This window comes from Podarcis gaigeae (genome assembly GCF_964106915.1).
Source record: "Podarcis gaigeae genome assembly, chromosome: 3".
Classification (NCBI taxonomy): Eukaryota; Metazoa; Chordata; class Lepidosauria; order Squamata; family Lacertidae; genus Podarcis; species Podarcis gaigeae.
The window spans coordinates 60,181,791-60,205,826 of NC_139680.1; the positions used below are offsets into that span (position 1 = coordinate 60,181,791).

General features: G+C 44.6%; 1 protein-coding gene and 1 long non-coding RNA gene across 4 annotated transcripts in view; both read left to right on the forward strand.

The window, feature by feature from the left end:
- Positions 1 to 7,013, forward strand: part of LOC310841150 — a 32,915-nt gene extending 25,902 nt beyond the window's left edge. Inside the window, exon 2 of the long non-coding RNA XR_014562386.1 lies at positions 1,195 to 7,013. This is a non-coding gene — a long non-coding RNA (uncharacterized lncRNA). The remainder of the gene's footprint in view (positions 1 to 1,194) is intronic.
- A 14,080-nt stretch (positions 7,014 to 21,093) lies between these two features.
- The window catches only part of MYB (MYB proto-oncogene, transcription factor), a 36,091-nt gene continuing 33,148 nt past the window's right edge, over positions 21,094 to 24,036 (forward strand). For all 3 annotated transcript variants that reach the window (XM_083731649.1, XM_083731650.1, XM_083731651.1), the window contains exons 1-2: positions 21,094 to 21,136; positions 21,302 to 21,452. In XM_083731649.1, the coding sequence (XP_083587775.1) occupies positions 21,109 to 21,136; positions 21,302 to 21,452 (179 nt within the window). In that variant the 5' untranslated portion in view covers positions 21,094 to 21,108. The remainder of the gene's footprint in view (positions 21,137 to 21,301; positions 21,453 to 24,036) is intronic.

Below are 24,036 nucleotides of genomic sequence, written 5' to 3' on the forward strand. Positions count from 1 at the left end.
TGATTTAACACCAGAGGCAGGTGGTAGTTACTATCAAGCAGATAATTTCTTAGCTTTGTGCCAGGGCACAGAAATGTGCCGCAAATGGGGCTGAAGTGTACCTTGGAAAATTAAATTTGCATCCACCACTATATACCTCTGGTCCCAATATAGTCTTCCATTCACACAAGAGGGTGGCAATTTTTTCCACCACCTTCCAACTTTATACCCGACCCCCACTATTCTCAAGGGTGAAAAAGATTGCCGGGGAACACAGGAAGTGTAGAGTAACAATTGCCTCCAACTTTAACCTAGCCTTGGGTGATCAAAAGTTTGTGAAGCTCTCTGTTAACACTGGAGCTCATCCACATATGAAATGCTCTAAAGGGCAACATTCACTGAGGATGCCATGTGAATTATAAAACCCAGAGAAGACAGGGATGAATCAGATGGGACAGAGGTGTGATCATAGACAGGCTGGAGATCAGCCACTGGATCAGGCAGGCAAAGGCCAGGGCAGAGAGAGACATACTCTGAAGATGTGCTAGTGGTTGGGTGCTAGGTTGAACAGACGAGAACCAAATGACCGGCGACAGGAATGAAGCCTCAGAGGTTTGGCAGTTGCTCAAACTGAGCAAGGAGTAATATATAAGCAGCCAGCCCCTGTTAGTCCCTCAGAGCACATGGTAATGGCTAGACTGAAGAGATGCAGTTCTGGTTCTGCCCACCATATGAGTAGCACTGCCACTAAGGCTTCAGCCTAAAAGTTGTCCCAGGGGCATAGGGAGTGAAGAGCCCAGGCTCCATTGCCTTGGTGGCCAGTTTGAATATCCTGGTGCCTTATACTTCCTGGGGTTCGGATCCAGGGGCAGAATTTGCTACCTCCCTGCCCCCCCCCCCACTGCAGCGTCACCATCACACCTCTCTTACCTGTGTTGTTGATGGTGCCTGTGTAGTGCTGGAAGCAGCATTGGCTTCCAGCAAGACCTCACAAGATCTTGCCAGAAACTGTTGCCGCTGCCAGCAGAGGTGATGGGGCGGGCAGTGGAGGCAAGGCAGGAGCCTCTCTTGGGCTTCCACTGCTCAAGGCGGGCACCTTGCCTTATCAGTGGGCCAGGTCTGCTTGGATCAAATGGTGCTTTAGCAGTACAAGTGAAAGTACTTCTGCTTGTGCATGGAGGAGTGACTTTCATTTCAGCTCATCCTCCTCCACAGCTGCACCTGGACCTCTAGCATTGAATGCTTTCCTGGAGTGTCTCCCAACTCTGAGATGCAAGTGGCTGTACCAAAAACGGAAACTGAGAAAAGATCTGTGGTTTTCCAAGTAATTTCCAAATTTCCACATTATTTATTCTGGTGTAAGCTGACTACAATAATTTCGATGTTACTTGTCACTATAAAATAGGTTGCAGTGACTGCCTCCCAATAGCCAATATTTAGTATATCTTCAGCTATATTGATATAAATAGGGCAATTCTTATCAGAGGATGTCAACCAATGTGTAACAATTAAAGTATACACCATGGCCTCTGCATTTGAGTAGCCACACAAAATGCCCACAAATAAACCCTGTCATCCAAAACAAATGTCCAAATCACCATTTTCTTGCTCTTTAGATTTGTGTGTGTGCCTTTACACATGCACTGCATAATCATTATGGCCCTACTTACATGAGACGGCAGACACCCTACAACTCAGTATTATAAAACCATAGAACAGGGTCAGGCCAAGCTAGTGGTGTCCAATGCTTGGCAAGTAGGCCAAAGCTTGTTGGGTCTACTTCCCCTTACTATGCAAAACAAAATAAACATCCAGGTATGGAAGTGCCTTAACAAAACTATTTTTGACTGTGAAACATACCAAGGACCCTCTCACTTAGCGATAGAGCATGTGTTTTGCATGCAGAAGCCCCAGATTCAATCCCTGATAGGTGGCAGGACACTGTTTAAAAATATCAGGTATCCGGAGAGGCAGAAGACCTATCTGGAGACCCTGCAGTGTCATTGCCAGTCAGGGTATACTATTAGACTATAAATGGACAAATAGTCTGATCTGATATAAGGCAGATCAGACTCCTACATTCTTAGATAAGATGCCTGAATAAACGTAGTGTGTGACGGACGTGTCACCCAAGGGTCAGGTGCTTTGGCCAAATATGCACATCATAATTCTGCTCATTTAGGCTCAATGAACAGAACGTTGATTCATTGATAAGGGTGTGAATAGTCCAGCACTGAGACGCATGGGAACTTGGAAGCAGCTGGCAGCCCCCACCAGGATGTGACAATGTTAAAGGGGATTTTTCATTTGCCACATTTGCTTGTATAAAGTTGGCACACTTACAAAAGTTCATTCTCGATCTAAAGAGATTACTGTGCTAGTCACATTCTCTTACAGGGAAGAGCTCTTAAAATGAGAGCAAACTTTTAAAGGTGCAACCAGCTAGGCTGATCACTTATGCGCAAGGAGTAAAACACCATCTCTTCCCTTTAACTGCAGTTTTAAAAATCATTATTAATAAAGATGACACAACCATGATGAATCACAGCATGAATGGCTCCCATACGCAACCCAGAGGCACTTTTCTGTGAAGTACTTCCATTAACTTCAGAGTGTAATAAGTTTGTCTCCTTTATGCCCCATATCATTGAGGGTGCCTGGTTCTGGCATTATTTCTTTGTTACATTTCTAGGCTGTGTTTTGGGTGAAATGACTACTCTCATAATTTTACAACAGTCATGAATTACAGCTGAAAGCATAAAATTCACCATAATACAGATAAGCACAAGAGATATAAAAATACAGTTACAGCACAAAATAAGAAACTAGCTGCATTTATCCACCTGGAAGCAACACCCCTGAATGTCAATCAACTAATTAATTTCATAAAGTCAAAGCACAATGGCCATAACCCAAGTCAGAGACGAATATACATGAACATACACACAGCTGGAATTGTATATATGGTTGTAGCTGCAGCAGTTTCTCCTACTGAAGTCTAGCTTCTTTTGAAACAGAATAGTCATCTGTTTCTTTGGCAGTGAGAACTATTGAGTAGCCCAGGCAAAATAGTATCTCAGCTAGAAATTGCATTCTCTTCCATGCCATTTCCTTCTTTGGATCATGGTTTTAGTTAGGCTACAAGCCCCAAAGGTGATAATTATTTCTTTGAATGACAGTCAAGGCCAGAATAACTGTACTATGTAATCTTGAAGTCAATAAATCACTTAGAGAAAATGTGAATGAATATAAATTTACTGTTCAGCTTATGGTGTGCGGGTGGTGCTGTGGTCTAAACCACTGAGCCTCTTGGTCTTGCGGCCGATTGGAAGGTCAGCGGTTCAAATCCGTGCAATGGGGTGAGCTCACATTGCTCTGTCCCAGTTTCTGCCAACCTAGCAGTTCAAAAGCATATCAGTGCAAGTAGATAAATAGGTACCGCTATGGCAGGAAGGTAAAGGGCATTTCCATGCGCTCTGGCACTCGTCACAGTGTCCTGTTGCACCAGAAGTGGTTTAGTCATGCTGACCACATGATCTGTAAAGCTGTTTGTGGACAAATGCCAGCTCCCTCGGCCTGAAGCGAGATGAACACTGCACCCCATAGTCACCTTTGACTGGACTTAACCATCCAAGGGTCCTGTACCTTTACCTTTTTACCTTTTACTTTTCAGCTGTATGTCTTTAAAAAGTACTTCAATTTTTTATATTTTCCACTTGAAACAAAGTCTTTTTGTTGTTGTTGGTAGCCTTACAGATGCATTTGCTTCATATTTAAGACACGCATGCAGGCACACACAAAACCCCTGAGGCTTTGAATTATTTTCAAGCGGGGAGTGGGGGAATACTGTCATTTTTTCCACTGATCATGACCACATCCAATACAAGTCAAAACAAGTACTCGGAAGACAAGCTATGACACTCTAGTACAGAAATTAGAAAAACTAGCTGGACTGTTCCTTCCTGGGCATCACCTTTACAGTTAATAATTCAAAAATCAGAAGTAGGTGATTCATAATAACGAGCAAAGGGCAGAATGTCTACATTGACATTGGCTGGTTATCGCTGGCATTATTAGGCATGTTTTTCTCAGTTCACTAGATAGGTCTAGATATGACTCAGTAGATGTAGACGAGTCAAAATTGCAGAATTCTAGGATGCAGTTTTTAAAGCAATCACTTGATAATCATGTTGAAACAGATGAACCTGCTAGATAAATGGCTATAAATTGAAAATTAACTACTTTTATCAAGCTGTAAGCAAACCTTCTTGTGCCCTATGCCATGAGAGGTTTTTTTAAAAAAAAAATACAAATGAAGATAGATTGATTTGTATCCTGCCACTTCCCCAGAGAAAATTAGCAAAAGCAAATATATATCCCAATCCAGCTATCTTTTCTAGCCAGTAGATGACTAGAATACTTTCCTCATTGATTTCAATGGGGAAGTCCATTCTTACATTCTCAAGGTTTGTTCATAGGATGATACATACATACATACATACATACATACATACATACATAGTGCACATAAGAGATAGATCTGTGCTCAAGTGTAAGTATAGGATACAATATCTACTAACATATAAAATACAGTTAATTACAACTAATTTGCCCCATCTGAATTTTGCTTAATGAAAGCCAGCTCTCACAGGAGTTTTTACATCATTCTGGAAGATTTAGGACACAGCCTTCCAGAATATCTTTATTTTAAGCTGGATATTTTTAGGTTAGTAAAGGCAGGTCATAGGGTCTATTGAATTTGCAAGTGTTAAATTCTCCTTCAAAACAAAATACCGAGCTGGGGGCAGGAATATATAAAAAAAGTAAATATGCTCAGCACATTCCTTTCAATAATGTATGCTGCGTGTTTAGTGTCTGTATACACAATCTGATTCTTTCCTTGTGCTTGCCGTACTAATATCAATTTAAAGCCCATACTCGAAACCAACAGTAGATGGCCCACTTTTCATAGAAAGAAAGACCTGGAGAACCCAACACTAGGCCATGAGGAAAAGGAACAGATGCACACACACACAGCCACACACAGCCTTCATTATAAACCTGGCAGTCATTTGCGAGAACAAGTGAAAACATGATTAGGAAAAGAAAGAGGTAATTTCTCCCCCAAATCATATGGGAAACAAGTAGTCATAAAACATTAAAGTAAGACGGATACAGAAACAACATAACCCAGAATGTAAAATCATTATAGGAGTAACAAAAAGAGATTAGGAGAGTTAGCATAAAATTCATAAGATATGAATACTTAGCATTAATTAAATAAACAACCCACCCTCTCTCTTTTTTTAACCTAAAGGAAATAGTTAGCTAACTAGGGAATATCTTCAGAAGATTTTAAAGAGAAAATTTGATTGGCACCCTATGCCCTTTTAAAATGTGTTGGGAGTAGTTATTGGGTTGTTGTTGTTTTTATTTTGATTATGTATTTTGTGGTTTTATATTCTGATTTTATTCTGTGAACTGCCCTGAGACCTGTGGGTATAATAGGCCTGTATGAAGAGTGCTGACGACTGCTGGACAGATCACTGATTAATACATTCCACAATGGCTATCAAGATTATATCTCAATGCAGGCTTCAAGGAAGGAAACCAAGGCACAAAATGAACACTCAAGCCCTTCAAGGTCTTATTAAGTGGGATTGCTTCCAAACAACTCTTAAGGACCATCTGCTTTTGGAGTTCCCTGACAACATCGAGGAACACTGGACCAAGCTAAAAACATCCATGATTGCAGCCATGAACAAGCAATTGGATACCAAACACCACGAAATGGTTTGATGAGAATGACAGTGAGATTGAATGCATTATTGACAAGAAAAGGAAGGCCTTTCAGATCTGGCAAAGAAATAGAAACTGTCCCACTAAGACAAAAACCTATGCCAATGCTAAGGCTGAGGTTCAAAGAAGAACCAGAGAACTAAAGAGCATCTGGTGGATTAAAAAAACTCAAGAGATCCAGCACTTAGCCGACACTCATGATGCACAGAGTTTCTTTAAAGCCACAAAGACCATCTATGGGCCAATATCTCATGGCATATGCCTCCTACGCTCAACAGACGGTACCACACTTTTAAAAGATAAATAAGCTATTGCACTGCACTGGAAAGAACATTACCAGCATCTCCTTAACCGCAACTCCCCTGTAGCTGCCCAGAGGTCCTCTTACAAATTCCACCAACAAAATAGAGATGAGTTTGCAGTATCTCCAAATCTGGGAGAGTTGTGTACAGCTATTAACCAAATGAAAAACAACAAAGCCAACGGACCTGGTGGGATACCGATGTCTTAAAAGTGGGCGGAATTGAACTTGCACAATAACTTCACAAGCTCTTCAAAAAAATCTGGGAGAGAGAGGAGATCCCAGCAGACTTTAGGGATGGCAAAATTATCAATCTCTTTTAAAAAGGCGATAGAATGGATTGAGGAAACTATTGAGACATCTCTTTATTAGCTGCAGCCAGCAAAATTATTGCAATGATCTTAGCAAACCATCTCCTAACAATATCCAAGGCTACTTTTCCTGAATCCCCAAATGGTTTTCGACCTTGTAGGGGGACAGTGGACATGATTTTCACTGCTCGACAGCTTCAAGAAAAACGCAGAGAGCAGACTGCCTTAATGGATGCTGCTCCCTGTCTGCCTTAATATATGCTGCTCCCACAATAGCGGAGACCATTAGCGAAGATAACCAAAGATGATTTGAGGGGAATTGTCCTTGCAAGCTCCCCCCAGGGCCCGGGGGGAGTGAGCTTCATTCGCAGATCGTCTTGGTACTTGGCTCTCGCTCTGGCATGGAATTTGGGAGGCAGGGAGATGCTGAGTGCAAAAGCACTTTGGTAACAACAACAACAGCAGCAGCAGCAGCAACAATAATAATTTATTATTTATACCCACCCATCTTGCTGGGTTTCCCCAGCCACTCTGGACGGTTTCCAACAAAATATTAAAATACAATAGTCTGTTAAACATTAAAAGCTTCCCTAAACAGGGCTGCCTTCAGACGTCTTCTAAAAGTCTGGTAGTTGTTTTTCTCTTTGACATCTGGTGGGAGGGCTTTCCACAGGGTGGGTGCCACTACCGAGAAGGCCCTCTGCCTGGTTCCCTGTAACTTGGCTTCTCGCAGCGAGGGAACCACCAGAAGGCCCTCAGCACTGGACCTCAGTGTTCAGGCAGAATGATGGGGGTGGAGACCCCCTATGCAGCCATTAATGAAGCAAAACCAACCCCTGTATATGGCATTTATTGACCTGACCAATGCCTTCAACACTGTAAATCGTAATGCTCTGTGGACTGTCCTTCTGAAAATTGGCTGTCCAGATAAATTTGTGAACATCCTTCGGCTCCTCTATGATAATATGACAGCAACAATTGCAGATAAGAATGGCTTTCAAAGTTAACCATTCACAGTGGGATCAGGTGTTAAACAGGGTTGTGTACCTCCAAACTATCCTAAATATCTTTGCAGAAGCTTACGAAAAGCTTGGACCATCGCTCAACATCAAAAAAACCAAAGTGCTGCACCAACAAGCACAAAGCAACTCTGCACTGTTGTTTTGGATCTTTTCTGACATGCGTTTCTTACAATTAGTGAAAGTTCGTTATCAGTCCAGATAGCTGGAGTGCAGGTGACATTTGTCTGCAATACAGAAAAACAGAAAGGGTGCCAGCAACATATTTTTAAGAAATGAACAGCTAGTAGAGTGAAAAGAACATTCAAGAATCAATGAGGATCTAGAAGGAAAGTGCGAATATGGGTCCATTTACTGTAAAATACAGCATCACATTTATTTCAGAGAAAAATAATTCTCACGCAAGTTTTATATTAACTTCTGAGTGTATTTCCCCTAGTTTCACTATTGGTGTGCTCCACCTACCCACTCTGTATTCTTTGAATCCATACAGGCACTTCTGCATGCTGTTCCAAGATGAGCAACACAACAACCTCAAGCTGTTGCTGCACAGCTGCTCTGTCACACTGGCAATTTCAGTCCTTCTTCACTGCTACAATGATTGCTTGTAGTGCAGCCCTGAGATTTTAAGGCTCCTCCTCTCTGCAACCTATGATCATTTGCTGTAAGGTCTGAAAAGAGCCCCATCAAGAGAGCTGTGCATATTCCATGTATGTGCAGGGATCTTTTCAGATCTTACCATGGGCAAGCATAGGTCAGAGATGGAGGTTGCCATCTCAACACTATACTCACCCGCACACATTTATACAGCCAATTCACAAACGCCACTCAGTGTGTTATCACTTGACAAGTTATCACTTGATTGCTAACAATTGAACATGTCAGTGGTACACATGGAGAGAATATTGTGCTTGAGGTAATTAAAAGTTTGGCTGTGACACTTGCTCTGTGGTGGTTGTTTCGCTCATGCAAATTATCACATGCTTTCACAGTTATGGAGTGCAAACATGCAAGTAGCATTGTGACATCTAACTCTCTAGGCTGTACAGTGGTACCTTGGGTTACAGATGCTTCAGGTTACAGACGCTTCAGGTTACAGACTCCGCTAACCCAGAAATAGTACCTCAGGTTAAGAACTTTGCTTCAGGATGAGAACAGAAGTCATGCAACGGCCGCAGTGGGAGGCCCCATTAGCTAAACTTGTACCTCAGGTTAAGAACAGTTTCAGGTTAAGAACGGACCTCCAAAACGAATTAAGTTCTTAACCCGAGGTACCACTGTATTGGCAATACACACCTCCCCTCTTTGTGGCACAGGGTATTGCCATTGAAAATATGGCATAGTCCTTTCATTTAAACTAAAGCTTTTAAGGAGCATCTACACTGCTAATGGTTACGTGGGAGCCGGTTGAAGTTAAATCCTTCGAAGACAGAGGTCCTCTGGCTGGGACGGGACGATATGGGATTGAGGGGGCAACTCCCATCTCTTGCGGGGGTGCAATTAGTGCCAGCACCGTCCGTTAAGAGTTTGGGTGTAATCTTCAATACCTCCCTCTCCATGGAGGCGCAGATTGCAGCTATAACAAATGCAGCATTTTTTCATCTCCGCCAAGCTAAGCAGTTGGCTCCTTACCTCTCTCGCCCTGACCTAGCCACTGTGATCCACGTGACGGTCACCTCCAGACAGGATTATTGTAACTCGCTCTACGTGGGGCTGCCCTTGAGACTGACCCAGAAACTCCAGCGGGTGCAGAATGCCGCAGTGAGACTCCTTACGAGGTCTTCGCTGCGAGATCACATTCATCCGGTGCTATACCAGCTGCACTGGCTCCCGGTGGAGTACAGGATCAGGTTTAAGGTGCTGGTTTTAACCTTCAAAGCCCTATATGGCCTAGGACCCTCGTATCTACGGGACCGCCTCTCTTGGTATGCCCCACAGGGAAACTTACGGTCTTCAAATAAAAACATCTTGAAGGTCCTAGGCCACAGAGAGGTTAGGCTGGCCTCAACTAGAGCCAGGGCTTTTTCGGCTGCGGCTCCAATCTGGTGGAACGCTCTGTCACAAGAGACAAGGGCCCTGCAAGACTTGACATCTTTCCGCAGGGCCTGCAAGACAGAGCTGTTCCACCAGGCCTTTGGTCAGGGCGCAGCCTGACTCCCTCCTTTGGCAGTCTTTACAAAACTTTAGTTTATGGTTGCCATCAATTTTGATTTTAATTAATTTTTATAATGTTTTTATAATGTTGCACTGTTTTAGTGTTGTTAGCCACCCTGAGCCCGGCTTCGGCTGGGGAGGGCGGGATATAAATAAAAATTATTATTATTATTATTATTATTATTATTATTATTATTATTATTATTTAACCAACCTGAAAGACAGTTCAACTGTTGCGGCTGCCCCAACTCCATACCCTTGAGAATTATATTAGATATAAAAATGTGATAAAAAGTATTAGAATTCTTAGCACTTTGTTAAATTATTGTTTCCTGGATTTCTCAACTAAAAGCCCAAAGAGTTAAATAAGTGTGAAACTGGTTTATGTTTGTAGTTTAGATAGGCATATTACTAAAAGCTTCGGCTGATTGCCGAAGAATTGATGCTTTTGAATTATGGTGCTGGAGGAGACTCTTGAGAGTCCCATGAACTGCAAGAAGATCAAACGTATCCATTCTTAAGGAAATCAGCCCTGAGTGCTCACTGGAAGTACAGATCGTGAAGTTGAGGCACTAATACTTTGGCCACCTCATGAGAAGAGAAGACTCCCTGGAAAAGACCCTGATGTTGGGAAAGATTGAGGGCACAAGAAGAAGGGGACGACAGGGGACAAGATGGTTGGACAGTGTTCTCGAAGCTACAAACATGAGTCTGACCAAACTGCGGGAGGCAGTGGAAGACAGGAGTGCCTAGCGTGCTCTGGTCCATGGGGTCACAAAGAGTCGGACACGACTAAACGACTAAACAACATTACTAAAAGCTTAGGACCCAAGTACTTGAAAGAGCACCTCCCGCAGTACTAGCCAACCTATGCTCTAAGTTCTTGTGAGGAAGCCCTACTTGTGATCACATACCTAGGATATGATGATGAGAAACAGGGCTCTCTTGGTGGTGGCACCACATGGAATTCTCACCCTGGGAAAATACAGCTAGCTCCCACATTGTCAAGTAAAGATATGCTTATTCACCTGGGTTCGGGGCACGTAATATAGACCAGACTGCTTGCCGATATTGTGCTATTATTTAAAGCTATGTTATGGTGCATTTGTACTATTGATAGTTATATTGTGACACTGCTATTATTCTAGTCATTATAACTGACATTTTCTTAAACATTTGTATTGTATTGTATTGTATTGTATTGTATTGTATTGTAATGTTGTGCACCATCCTGTGCTCCTTGAGAGGAAGGGTGGGATAACAAGAAGAAGAAATTTCAGAATGTAAGGGTTTCAAGTATCATACCCTTGTTCACAGAGTTGGACCATAAGCTCTTCAAGCTCTTTTGACAGCCAATGACTCATTGTTAAAATTATCTTTTAGGATGCTAATCATGCCTTACATTTTAGCGCTTGCATTTTTGAATGCAGAGAAACCACTAGTAACACTGATGCCATTTACAAATAACATATGAGAAAATAAATACACAAAGTTATGGAACAGACAACTAAGAGCTGCAACTGCTCAAAGCCACTTGTAATTCAATCCTAATTTCTAATCCTAGAAGTATGACAAATCTAATTCAATGGGACTTACTCCCAGTTAAGTGTGGTTAGGATTGCAGCTTTGTTAGCAACAGACCTGTGGGCACAATCTTTCAAGTACAAACATAATCTGGAATCCAACTGCAATATATTTCCTTCCATGGTTCTGCAGGAAATGCATGACCTAAATCAGGAGTCAACAAACTTTTTCAGCAGGGGGCCAGTCCACTGTCCCTCAGATCTTGGGGGGGGGGGGTGAGCAGACTATATTTTTTGGGGGGAGGGGCAATTCCTATTTAACCAATTAACCATCATTTTGACAAGCACGTTCTTTTTATGTGTAGCATAGCAGGCACATCTGTAAGAGAGGTCCCTTCCAGTGTGTTAAAAATGGAATAGGCATCTTCAATGATGGTGTCTGTCATCTGAAGTTTTTAAATACCTTTATTTAAGTACCTACATTAAAAATTATTAACTTTAAAAAAATAAACAGTTGAATCAATTTGGGACACCTTTTACTTGATCAAAAGTTTATGAAGTGATATTAATCAATGAAACACTGCACCCTAAAGACCATGTACAAATTGAAAGAGAAAGGCAACCAACAAACATGAGATAGACAGGCACATATCTACCAACCACTTTTATTAGTACTTGTGAACATTCCTTATTCCTTTGAACATTCATATCCAAAAGTGACAAAGCCTTTATGAAATAGCTTCAAACAGGACTTCTCATGCTACTAAAGCAAGAGTGAAAGTGTTCTGCAGTTTCTGAAAGTCTAGATCTGTGTCTAGCCCACATGACTGAATACTACTCATATGTGTGGCTGAGTGAAATATAAAAAATGCAAAGCTGTGTTGTGCATGTAGAACTAGTGTTGAGATTCTTTGTCAGCAATAGGATCCCCTTTGGAGTCAGATGTTATTTGTTTATTCCTCTCCCACTGTCTTCCAAGGAGCTCGAGGTGGCCTACACTGCTCCCTGACCCCATTTCATCTTCAGAACAAACCTGTGAGATGGGTTAGGATGAGAGACAGTGACTGCCCCGGTGAGTTTTGTGTGGGCTGTGTGGGGATTTGAACCCTGGTCTCCCAGACCCTAGTCCAAAACTCAAACCACTACTGCACCACATTGACTCTACACTATGCACATGATATGGAGACCATGAGTTATTTTAGAAACGGCAGGCATGGCAGGAAGGGGGGGGGAATCGGGGGGGGGATGTTTCTGAAGAGGAAAACAAAGGAAGAATTGTATGTTGTCAAGAGAACTATTAGCGTGTGTGTTCTTTGGAGAAGTTCTAGCAGAGATTTCCAAAGCAGCTGACAAGAAAAACTGACCTTAAGGGCCCAAGCAGTTTTAGATACTGACCTGGTACCCAAGTAGGTTGTAAGAATGGCTCCTGATAAATAGTAATAACAGTTCCTACCAAAGAAGGTATAAGGTTTCCCCCTTTCCCAAAAACACAGGGAGGGAAATGGTGGAATGAGGACGGGATCAGAGGTTCACGTGAAATACTGCCTCCGCAATGGTTTTGTGACCACAGCACTGGCTACCAAAGTTGTGCAAAGTTACACTCTTGCTCCATTTCCTGCTCTGTGATTAAACCTGTGGCCTCCAATCCTTGTTTCCAGTTGGGTATTTAGAGTTAGTTAAAAAGTAGGGCATAAGGCACTACAATCTGGCATTGCAAACAAAGAGTTATAATGGTTACAAGGCTAGGGTTTTGAGTGAATGTACCTAGAATTGAAAGCCTGGAAGGCACACACTCCTGCACACTGTCTCTAAACATACTGATAGTTCACTCTGCTTTCAGTGGAACTTAGTTCCAAGTAGTATACTTAGGAGTGGAGCATGCAGGATGTCTCCCTGCTTAATAATAGGTTTGAATCTTGCACTCATTTTGTGTTCCTCATGCTAGGCATTGCGAAGGACTTATCATGAAGCTTGTAAGTGATTTAAGGCATTGTAACATGACAATCCTACATGTGGTGGTTTTGCTGCATGGGCATACAGTGTTCATGCTGGAAATATGCAGCTAATATGACTTATCTATTCATGGATAACAGTGAGATTCTTTGTATTCAACTAACACTCAAAGCAGACCCATTGAATTTAAAGGACTGAAGATGATATTATTATTATTATTATTATTATTATTATTATTATTATTTACTCACTCTTCACCCTAAGGCCCCAGGGTGGATTACAACACTTTAAAATGCAGCTTAAAACTGTTTGCAAAACTGACATTGACAAACACTATTGTGAGTACTTTGATTTGGGCCTGGAAACAAAACTGCCAACCAATGCAGCGGTTTTAAAACAAGGGTTATATGTGTTCTGAGTAGAAGCCCAGCCAGCTGCATTGGTTAGTTAGGCAGCTGCATTTTTGACCAACTGGCGTCTTCAAGTCATCTTCAAGGCCAGCTCCATGTAGGCTACATTATAATACAGTGGTACCTCTGGTTACGAACAGGATCTGTTCCAGAGGCCCATTCGTGACATGAAAAGAGCGCAACCCGCAGTGGTGCGTCTGTACATGCGCGGGTTGCGATTCGCTGCTTCTGTGCATGCACGTGACGTCATTTTGCGCTTCTGCGCATGCGCGAGTGCGAAACCCGGAAGTAACCCTTTCCGGTACTTCCGGGACGTAACCTGAAAGAATGTAACATGAAGCGGATGTAACATGAGGTATGACTGTAATAATTTGGAAGTTACCAGAGGATGGAGTACAGTGGCCAAGTCATTTGTATCTAAAAATTGCCATAAGTGGCAAACCAGCTGGAGCTGGAAAAAGACACTCCTAGGCCACCTGATACGCCAGTGAGAATGTTGAGGAGGCTCACACCTTTTAGGAGCAGCCGTGGCCATTTATTTCAGTGCATCTACTCTGGCAAAAAGTTACTTGAATGTGATCCTGATGCCTTCCATGCAGAATTGTGTATTGTGTAATAGCTCTTCATAGGTTCATATTTCTGAATGCCATGCCTTTGCCAGTCTTAGCTATGGGCAAAGCTGCACTGCTGTAATAAAGGAGACGTAAGAACACAAGGGACGCGGGTGATGCTGTGGTCTAAACCACAGAGCCTAGGACTTGCCAATCAGAAGGTCGGCAGTTCAAATCCCCACGACGGGGTGAGCTCCCGGTGCTCGGTCCCAGCTCCTGCCAACCTAGCAGTTCGAAAGCATGTCAAAGTGCAAGTAGATAAATAGGTACCGCTCTGGCAGGAAGGTAAATGGTGTTTCCGTGCACTGCTCTGGTTCGCCAGAAGCGGCTTAGTCATGCTGGCCACATGACCCAGAAGCTGTATGCCGGCTCCCTCGGCCAGTAAAGCGAAATGAGCGCCGCAACCCGAGTCGTCCGCGACTGGACCTAATGGTCAGGGGACCTTAAGAACACAAGTAGAGCCTGCTGGATCAGGCCAATGGCCCATCTAGTCCAGCATCCTCTTCTCACAGTGGCCAACCAGGTGCCTGTGGGAAACTCACAAACAGGACCCTAGCACAAGAGCACTCTTCCCTCCCACAGTTTCCAGCAACTAGTCTTGAAAAGTATTACCACCTCCAACTGTAGAGAGGAAGCATAGCCATTGTGGCTAGTAGCCACTGATCGCCTTCTCCTCCATGAATTTGTCCTTTAAAGCCATCCAAGTTGGTGGCCTTCACTGCCACCACTGGTGAGAGTTCTATAATTTAACTATGTCCTTTTCTTATCTACCCTGAATCTTCCAACTTCATAGGATGTCCGTGAGTTCTAGTGCTCTGTGAAAAGGAGAGGATCTTTGCTCTGTGCGCTCTTTCCATACCTCTCTCCCGGCAGTGACACAGCATAATGAAAGGAGGCGTGGGGAACCTACAACCCTCTGGGTGCTCTTGGACTACAACTCCCATAATCCCTAACCATTGGCCATGGTGGTGGGAGTTGGAATCCAACATCTGGAGGGCCACAGATTCCTCAGCTCTGCACTATAGTATCCACATCTGCTCTCTAACTTCTTTCTACTACAAAATTTCAACAGGAGGATATCAGGGCAGACCTTTTCTTATCAAAATGGCCTACTTATTTACTATCAGTGCCAACACGGTGGTTGCTGAGATCAAGCTTGGAGTCAAAATATTGCAGGCAATATTTAATAAACATATCCCATCAGCGCAATGATTTTAGCTTGCACAATGGGACTACACCCACCACTCCTCGCTCTTTGCTTGCCCCACAGCTTCTCCAGATTGCAAAAGCAGAAAATCAGGGGATCTACTTACTTTCACATAAGTATGCTTAGGAACAGAGCCTAAAACCACTTAAAAGGTGCAAGATTCTGACCTATACTGCTTAAACTGAGAACTTTGCATAGTTCACCATTTTCTTTCAAAATGTGAGTCATTTCTGTATTTAAGAAAATTATTTACTGAGCCATTTTGAGCTTAGTAGACACCCTCCTACGACAGAAGTAGCAGAAGCTCTTCTGTCATAAGCAGAGAAAAATAAGAGTAAAAACCCAGCAGGACTATTATACAAAGTCAAGCAAAAGTCAGCAACCCCTTCCTAATTACTTGGACTTTTAAACTGCTAGCCTCTGATTTATTTATTTATTGTTTTTTTAAAAAAAACACGAAATAGAAACATGCAAAAGTACAATTGTTCAAAAACTAAAGCCAAACGCCTGCTGTATTTGTGTGGATTAGCATGGGGCTCCTCCCTGTTAACACAACTCAGACACTGCAGACCTGGACTACAATCCTATACCTACTTACCTGGGAGTATGTCCCACTAAACTCAATGGGGCTCGCTTCTGAATAGGATTGTACTGTCAAAAGACAACCCTCCTGTTGCAAAAGAGTGACCAGATGCACAAGTCAGCAACACCTGGGCTGGCCCAATAATGGGGAGTGGGGGGGGGTTGGCAAGGAGGGGAGTATAGCCACTCTAGAGTGAACATATGTGAAGAGACGTCCGCAGCAATGCATACCAAAGTGTACTAAGCACTTTTTGAAATTAGGCCTTTTTATTAGTTTTATTTATATGCAGCATTTTATACCATTCATTAACTGTATGTTCTCTGAGCAGTTTACCAAAAGACTTTTTAAACCATAAAATATAAAAACCAAATGGACTTAAAACCAAACACAACGTTGAATCATCCAGAATGAGAATAAAACGATTAGTGCTCAGGGTCTAAAAAGCAATCAGAATTTTAAAGAACAAAATGAAAAGCCTGCACAAATAAAACACTTTGGGCATTTCACAACCAAGATGCTACTAAAGAAAGGGCTTTATTATAATTATTGGTCACCTTTCCCCCCCAAACAGGAACCCAAAAATGGCGCATATATTATAACCGACATAAAACTAAAACAGCAAAAAGCTAAAAAAACACATTCAGATTTATAAAGACAAGATTAACATTCTACGCACTGAAGACATAGATAATTATAAAGCCCAATTGCCTGGTGGAATAGAAACATTGTTGCCTGATGCTTAAAATAGATAGTGATGGTGCCAGGTGTGTCTCCCTGGAGAGAACGTTTCCTAAGCTGGGAGCCACTACTGAGAAGCCCCCTTCTTATGTCAACACCCTCCAGCAACTTCAGAGGTGCCCCACCCAGAAAGGGAGACCATCCCTTAGGTAATTTGGCCTCAAGCTGCATAGTTTTAAATATTAATCCCAGCACTTTGAATTTGGCCAGATGGCAATGTAGTGGAGAAAAACGATAATAATATCAGCTAGTTTCTGCTAATAATAAACATCTCTCAGACACATAAACAACACAGGGCTCAAATATCTGAAAGACTGCATCTGACCCTGCACATATTCATGGGTGTTAAGATCAGGAGCAGGGCACCTCTTGATAACGCCGCCACCCTCAAAAGCTCAGGAGGGAGGTGGCCTGGAAGAGGGAATGATCTGTGGCAGCTCCTAAGTTGTGGAATTTCTCCTCACAGAGAAAGCCAGGCACCTTCATTATGTAGTTACCATTGCATGCTGGAGATATACTTCTTTACCTTCACCTTTGACTTATATATTTTAGGACCCACTCTATTCTTTTGATTTTATTTGTCTGAAAACTCATTTAAATATTATATTTTTAAACACTTGTGACCCAACCTGGTGACAAAACAACAGAATATTCACCTACATTGTAAGCTTGTAAATGGTGGAGGCTGGTGCCAAGTGAGGCTGGTGGGCCGGAAGGCATGGAGACTAATTTCAACAAGCTGTCAGTATGAGGTGGAGAATGGTCCTCAGGCTGCCTGGAATACTGCTGGAAAGATAATATTTACTTTCTTTTTAAATGAGGCACTGACTTTCCCACACCATCCCCACATGGAGCTCAGACCACCTGGATACCACCTGGGATCAGGTACAGGCTATATCACCTGTGCTGGAACATTTCCTAGAAAAACAGTAGCTGCAGTCATATGAAAACCTCCTTGGCCTCCTTCCTCCCCTCTGCCCCCACCAATGCCCTAACTTTCTCAAACTTGGGTCCCCAGCTGTTGTTGGACTACAGCTCCCATCATCCCTAGCTAGCAGGACTAGTAGTCAGGAATGATGGGAATTGTAGTCCTTCAGTTGGGGGACCTGAATTTGAGAAACACTTATCCTGATCCTCAACCCAAAACCTCTGTATATGCTATAAGGGTGATATCAAGTTACGACATTTTTGATAACCTCAATTAATTTTCTTAGTAAACGATAAAGGCAGTAAAGAGCATTAAATTGACACTGAGACCCAAGTGGTGTTGGTAGTTTGCACTGCTTTTCATCAGTGTAAACTGGTGCATCAGCTGCAATCTGTGCTGGATTATGTAATGGTCTTTCATACTCCATTTGTATTATTGAAGCTAGACTGCTGCCATAGACTGTATGCAGGGCTGCCTTCAGAGACCATTCAGAAAGTGCAGTTAGTCCAGTTAGGCCATTGATTGGGTCAAGAGGGCAAGATCATTATCTCTCTAACATTAAAACAGCTACACTGGCCCTTGGGCTCAAGTCAAGGGACTGGTACTTGTCTTTAAAGCCCTGTGTACCTTCCTCCTCCTCCTTATTCTGCCCAATCACTCTAAGATACAATGGATGGCAACCAGAAGGAGGGCCTTTTAAGTTATGGCACCTTTCGAAGAACTTACAAGGCTTGTTTTATCTTTCTGGGGTTTTCCCAAGTTTTTTATATCTTTTGACTTCTCTTAAAGTCACTGCTAAGTTAGTGTTTCCCACCAATGCTATTGGGCAGTGCTTGATGTGATGTATTCACACTGTGTGTTGTCCCCTCCCCTCAGTTGGTACGTCCCCACCCAGTGTAAATTCCAGAACCCAGAGGTCCATTGTAGGCATGTGGACAAGTTTTTTATATTTGTGTGCAGGCACCTTTTAATTACTTTTGAAAGATGAGTTTCCCAATATATCAGATTTGCAGAAAACTGCTGCATTCATCGAACAAATGTGTGTTGCTTCAAGCCAGACAAGAATTTGGAGTCACTCATGACTTCCTTCCCTTCCCTTTTCTTTCCCCACCTTCTGATCTGCAGGGAGAAATTCCATTTTAATTTTTAACACAGTTGTTTTACACAAGATCTCTTCTGCACAAAAGAACAGCTTTCATTAAAAAATATACCAGGAACCCAAATCCTTTCCTATCAGCTGATGGAAGCAAAATGGAAGTATGGGGTTATAACTGACACTGCAGAAACATCACCAGAACCTGCCCACACAGTGTGTTCTAGTGTGTCCAGTCAGGTAACAAGTAATTTTATGTTGTATTTACTTTCCAAGTTTAGTATGAAAAATTGTAGGCTGCCAGTTGGATGGGGAGAATGCAGCGCGGACAACACCAAAAAAATCAAGCAGCTTCACATGCAGCTTCAAATCCACATTAAACTCCTGTGTAGATAAGTGGAAACAGCTTGGCAGGTCATTGGCTGCAAAACAGAAGACACATCTGAGGCTGTGTATACATCCCTGCTTACTCGTGCATCCCCACTGCTGGTGTTTAAACCTGAGTGCACATGGTGCCAGCCACTATCCATATACATCCTGTAGTTTCTTGAGAAATATTGCTGTTTGATGCATTTTCCATCAAACCAGCTTCCATGAGCTGTGTTTAAGCTGTGTGTACAATTGATACCAGCATGAGTTTGACCAAACTGTGGGAGGCAGTGGAAGACAGAAGTGCCTGGCGTGCTCTGGTCCATGGGGTCACGAAGAGTTGGACATGACTAAACGACTAAACAACAACAACAGAATTGATACAGCCATTCTGCATGCACAGATGATAGCTTCATGGAATAGGAGTTCGGGGCAGGAAAACAAATCAGGAGGTAAAAAGGCAGCTTGAAACACAGTGAGGGGGAATGACATCACTAATGTGTACATAGCCTGAGAGACTTCTGAGAGACTGGGCACAGACAATATTGTAAAGGTAATGAAGTAAACAAGTGGCAGACATGTATTATACACACAAACACACACCCACACCCCTTATTAGTATGCTAGTCTGTTTTTGGTTCTATTGGTGTGGGCCAGGACAGTCTCATGGGGACACATAATGGATGTGCATGCATTGCACATCACTCCCTCTAATCGTGAACTCAGTTGATGAGTGCCAACACTGCAGCCTAAACGGGGCCACAGAGCAGAGGAATGTATCAGCAAACTTGGGAAAACCCCAGAGTTTGCAGAAGTATTGAAGATCTTAAGGGGGGTAACCTAAGGGGACAAAAAAAAAAAAAAAACCAGCCCAGTCAGAACTGAGCATTCTCAACGGCCATCAAATGGTGGCTAATGGTTGGAAATGTTGGGGAACAGAAAATGAGGTAATGGAATAGAATATCCTGGAAGAAGGCAAAGAATCATAGAATTGTAGATTTGGAAGAGACCCTGAGGTTAATCTACTAGTCCATCTCCCTGCAATAAAGGAGTAGGCAGGTGCCCCATACTGGGATCGAACCTGCAGCCTTGACGTTATCAGCACCACGCTCTTTCCAACTGCCTATGGCTGACTGGAATAATGAAAAGCAACACTCCACCCTGCAATCTTTTGTTGTAGGTCCCACTTGTATGCAGAAAGTGCAGAAACTTGGATGTGTTGGTGTCTTGCATTGCATTTCCCCTCTTACATTACAGATATATGCAGAAACTGTCTCCCACTGTGCACTCCACAGCTACTCCTAACACATGTGCAACGGGTGCCTTTAGCAAAGGCAACTCCTGGGCTGCAACAATCCGGATGGAAGGTATGATTTCAAAACACTGGAAGCAGCAGTCTGTCAGCCTCTAAATACAAAGAAAGCGCAGCCTGCTGCAATCTCCTCCCAGGAGGAGTATATTTGCAATCCTGTTCTCAGTAAGCCTCAGATGGGGTTGCCACCACCTTCTCTCCCTCTCCCTCTACCCCCCCCCCCGCAGAATTTATAACCTGCAGCATTTCCAATGTCGGGCAAAAATTCAACAGGTCGTTTCTCTCAACAGAAAGGTGGCACTGCACCTGTTGGACGCCTGCCTGCCTGCCGTTAAAAGTCATAGAAGCCCTGTAAAAATATATATATAAAACTAGCGACATTACCGTCCACCTCCACCCCGCAAAAAAGACAGGTGGACCTGGCGGAGAATAAGTTGCAGCTTAGAGCTTCCTCCTTGGCAAGCAAAACGGGCAGAGCGCCAGAGGAAGTTTGAGCCCAGCCGTCTCCTTATGGAGGCCACGAAGTGGGTGAGGAGAGCGAAGCGGGCTCCTCTCGTGAAGCCTGGCATGGCGCCTCCCAGCCACCCCGGCTCCACGAGCAAGCCCGTGCTTAGGCGGTCCGGCGGGGGTGTGCTCTGGCGGGGGGATGTGTGTTTGTGTGCCTGTGTGTGTGTCAGCAGGACACGTCTCGGCTGCGCGGGACTGTGCAGCAAAAGGCGCCTCTCGCGCCTGCCCGCTCTCCCCCTCGAGTTCAGCTCCGGGCTGCTGCCGCCGGCGCCGCCTCAGCCGCGCGCGCTTCGAGCCACACACAGAGCCGAATGGGCTGGAAGGACTTCCTCCGTGCCAGTAAGACCCAGGGCCAGCGGCTGGAGAAGCGCCTGCGCACTGCAGGGGCGCCAGATTTGGCGGGAGGGGGAGTGTCCAAAAAGCCCTTTGTTTGATGGCATCTCTGTTTACAGAGTTTACTCTTTCATCTCAACCTGTTTCCTCCTCCCCTCTCCCGCTCCTGAGAACTTTGCGGCGGAGGAGCTCCTCTTAAGCGGCAAGAAACGCCAAGCACCTCTTCCAGCAGCATAAAGCCCTCTCCTCCCCCACCCGCCCACCTACTTTTCGCCTTGCCCTCAGTGACTAATGCAAGGATGGCCAGGAGACCTAGGCACAGGTAATAAGAACAAGAAGGGGCAGAAAAGCAAACCCCTTCGCAACGCCAATGCATTTCTGCCTGTCTGTCTCTCTCCTCTTTCTGTGTGTGCGTCTTGTCTTGTCGGGCTGCTTTTTTGGGGAGGGGGAAACTCTCGCAGTGTTAGAGAAGCAAAGAAACTCCCTAAGCTTCCAGGAGGGCGAGAGCTGCAGCAGTTCTTTTGCACACCTGTCAGAGCGTGCATTAAAACGGGTGCCTTGCAAGAAAGCGCAAGGCTGCATCAGCAAAAGTTTAGCAGCTTACTTTCCCCTTTGCAAGCCACATCCCTCCGCTCCCGGTTGCGAGTAACTTAGGAGTTAACGAAGGATCGATTATTTGCAATGAGTCGTGCAGGTTTGTGCAGTGAAAGGCGTGTTTTGTGTGTCGTGCGCGGGAGGGTATTCCTCCCAGGCTACGCGTTGCACGCGTGGGCCCAAATAATTAAATAAAAAGGTTCAGGCCCGTTCCTGGCTTGCCAAGGGGACCCGCTGCCTCCGGCGATCGCGACGGGCGTCCCCGTTCCGCGATCCTTTGGGGCCGGAGCAGGCGAGCAAGCAGCCCATTGGAGGTAAGAAAAGGGTGTAAAAATGTCGGAGCGGCTTAGCTTGCAGGTATTTGATGCCTGTGTCCATTCGTCTCATTCATTCTCTGTGGTTGTGTCAGGTGGATGACAGGCTGCGTGGAAGGGAGACCCAGCTCTCTTTTTTTGAATTTGCCCGGCGTGGTGTTTCGGGACTCCAAACTCAGCTTCCTCCCGATAACCCCTCTTTTAGAAAAAGCATATGTATATGTATGTATGCTATATATGCATCCCAAAAGCAGTGCTGTGCAGTGTGGCATTCATTAATGCACAGGCTGTTCTCCGCAAGCCCGAGCGTTCTTTGCAGCAACGTGTGGAACAACTTTGGCTGGAGAGGAAGATGCAATGGGAGGGAAGGGGAGAACGGGCTAGGGGTTATTGTCAAGAACTGTCACTCGTTTTGCTAACGTTGACCCTGATCTTGCACGGCAAGAAAGACAAGGTCGCCTGTGTGTCTTATGGAGGAAGCCTCAGTCGTCCTGTGCTGGGGAACGTTGTGGCTGTGGGGTGGTGGAGGTGACTCTGGCTACCCGGCGCTGCTCCCCTTTCACCCTCCGCGGTTCGTGGCGTGCAGCAGCAAACTGGAAGGGCCAAGCAGCGCCTCGTGGTCTGCAGAAACGCTCACACAGTGCAGGATTGTTTTCCAATTATCTCGGGACAGTCGCTCCACGTGGAGCCAGAACTTGCCTTTCTCTTTCGCCGTGTAGCGCCAGCGATTATTCCCCTCCTCCCTTTCTGCCCGCGCTCTCTCCCCTCCTCCCTTCCTTTCCCCTTGGCACGGAAAGCAAAGTCCTAGCTGCTGGGGCTCACGCTGAATTTTCCCTTTTCTCTTTCGGTTATTGCTAATCTAATACGAAAAGAGAATAGGCAGGCGGCGAGAAAACGGGTCGGCGCCGGGCATGCGTGCGCTCGCGATTGTGTGCAGACGAAGTTGCGAGTCTGGGTCACAAAAGCGACTTCGGCGGCCCTGGGTGACGCACCCGGGGTGCCCCGCTTCTGCCGAGCCCGGGCATTGCCGCGCGCGCCGCGCCGCCCAACCAGTTCGCTTCCTTCCTGCAGAGCGGCCGCGCGGGGCGGGGGGAACTCGTGGGGTTTCTTCCCTGCCTTGGCAAAGCGCAAAGTTTTGGGTTGGGAAGAGTTCGAACCATGCCTTACAAAAAAAAAACCTCAGCGCCGGATTATTTTTTTTTAATGATACATTCTGTACAGGAAGGAGTTGTATTAGTGTGTGAAGCATGAATGGGACTGCAAGGCGGGGAGTTACGATCTCCTGCACTCCGGGCGGGGAGAACAGGCGAAGGAGGGCGAAAGAGAAAGAAAAAAAAGCCCGGGGCTTGCTTCCCCTTGCAGCACCTGGCCGGAGGGCTTAGCGTGGTGAAATCGCGTCAGAGCAACGGCAGGGGCTGCCCTTCGGTTGGCTAGCGCGGTGCTCGCTTTTTTTTTCTTCTTTCAATCACAGTGTCAGCGATAGTAGTAATAGTAGTAGTAGTAGTAAAGCGCCAGCAACAAATCACTTCCTCCCCGCCCCTCCACCCCTCTCTCCTCCCTTCCTCTCGTTTGAATTGGTTGCACAATTTGGTTTCCTTGGCAAAAGGGTAGCGCTCGCGCGTGGAGCCTTTCAGCAAAACTTAGCAGGTGGGGTGCTCTTAACTCTTTAGGTTCCTTCGGCCTGACACGTCATCTCAAGCGAAGGTACACTGAGCAGTTTATTGCGCTGGAAGGAAACGAGAGAGACAGATCTGGTGCTGGATCCACACTGTCTGAAATGTAAAAGAGGAGCTGCAATGCTGCTAAACAGGATGCAGAGTTGGTCTGAAATTCGAGGCTGCAGTATACTGGCCATTGAAATATTGCAAATGGGTCGTTAGCAATAGGCTTTTCTAATACTGCATTGAAATACAGTGCAGTTTCTGAGTTTTATTGTAAACACATATTGTATTTTTTATTTTGTAATTTTTTTAGGGACTGTCAAGTATTACGCGGCAT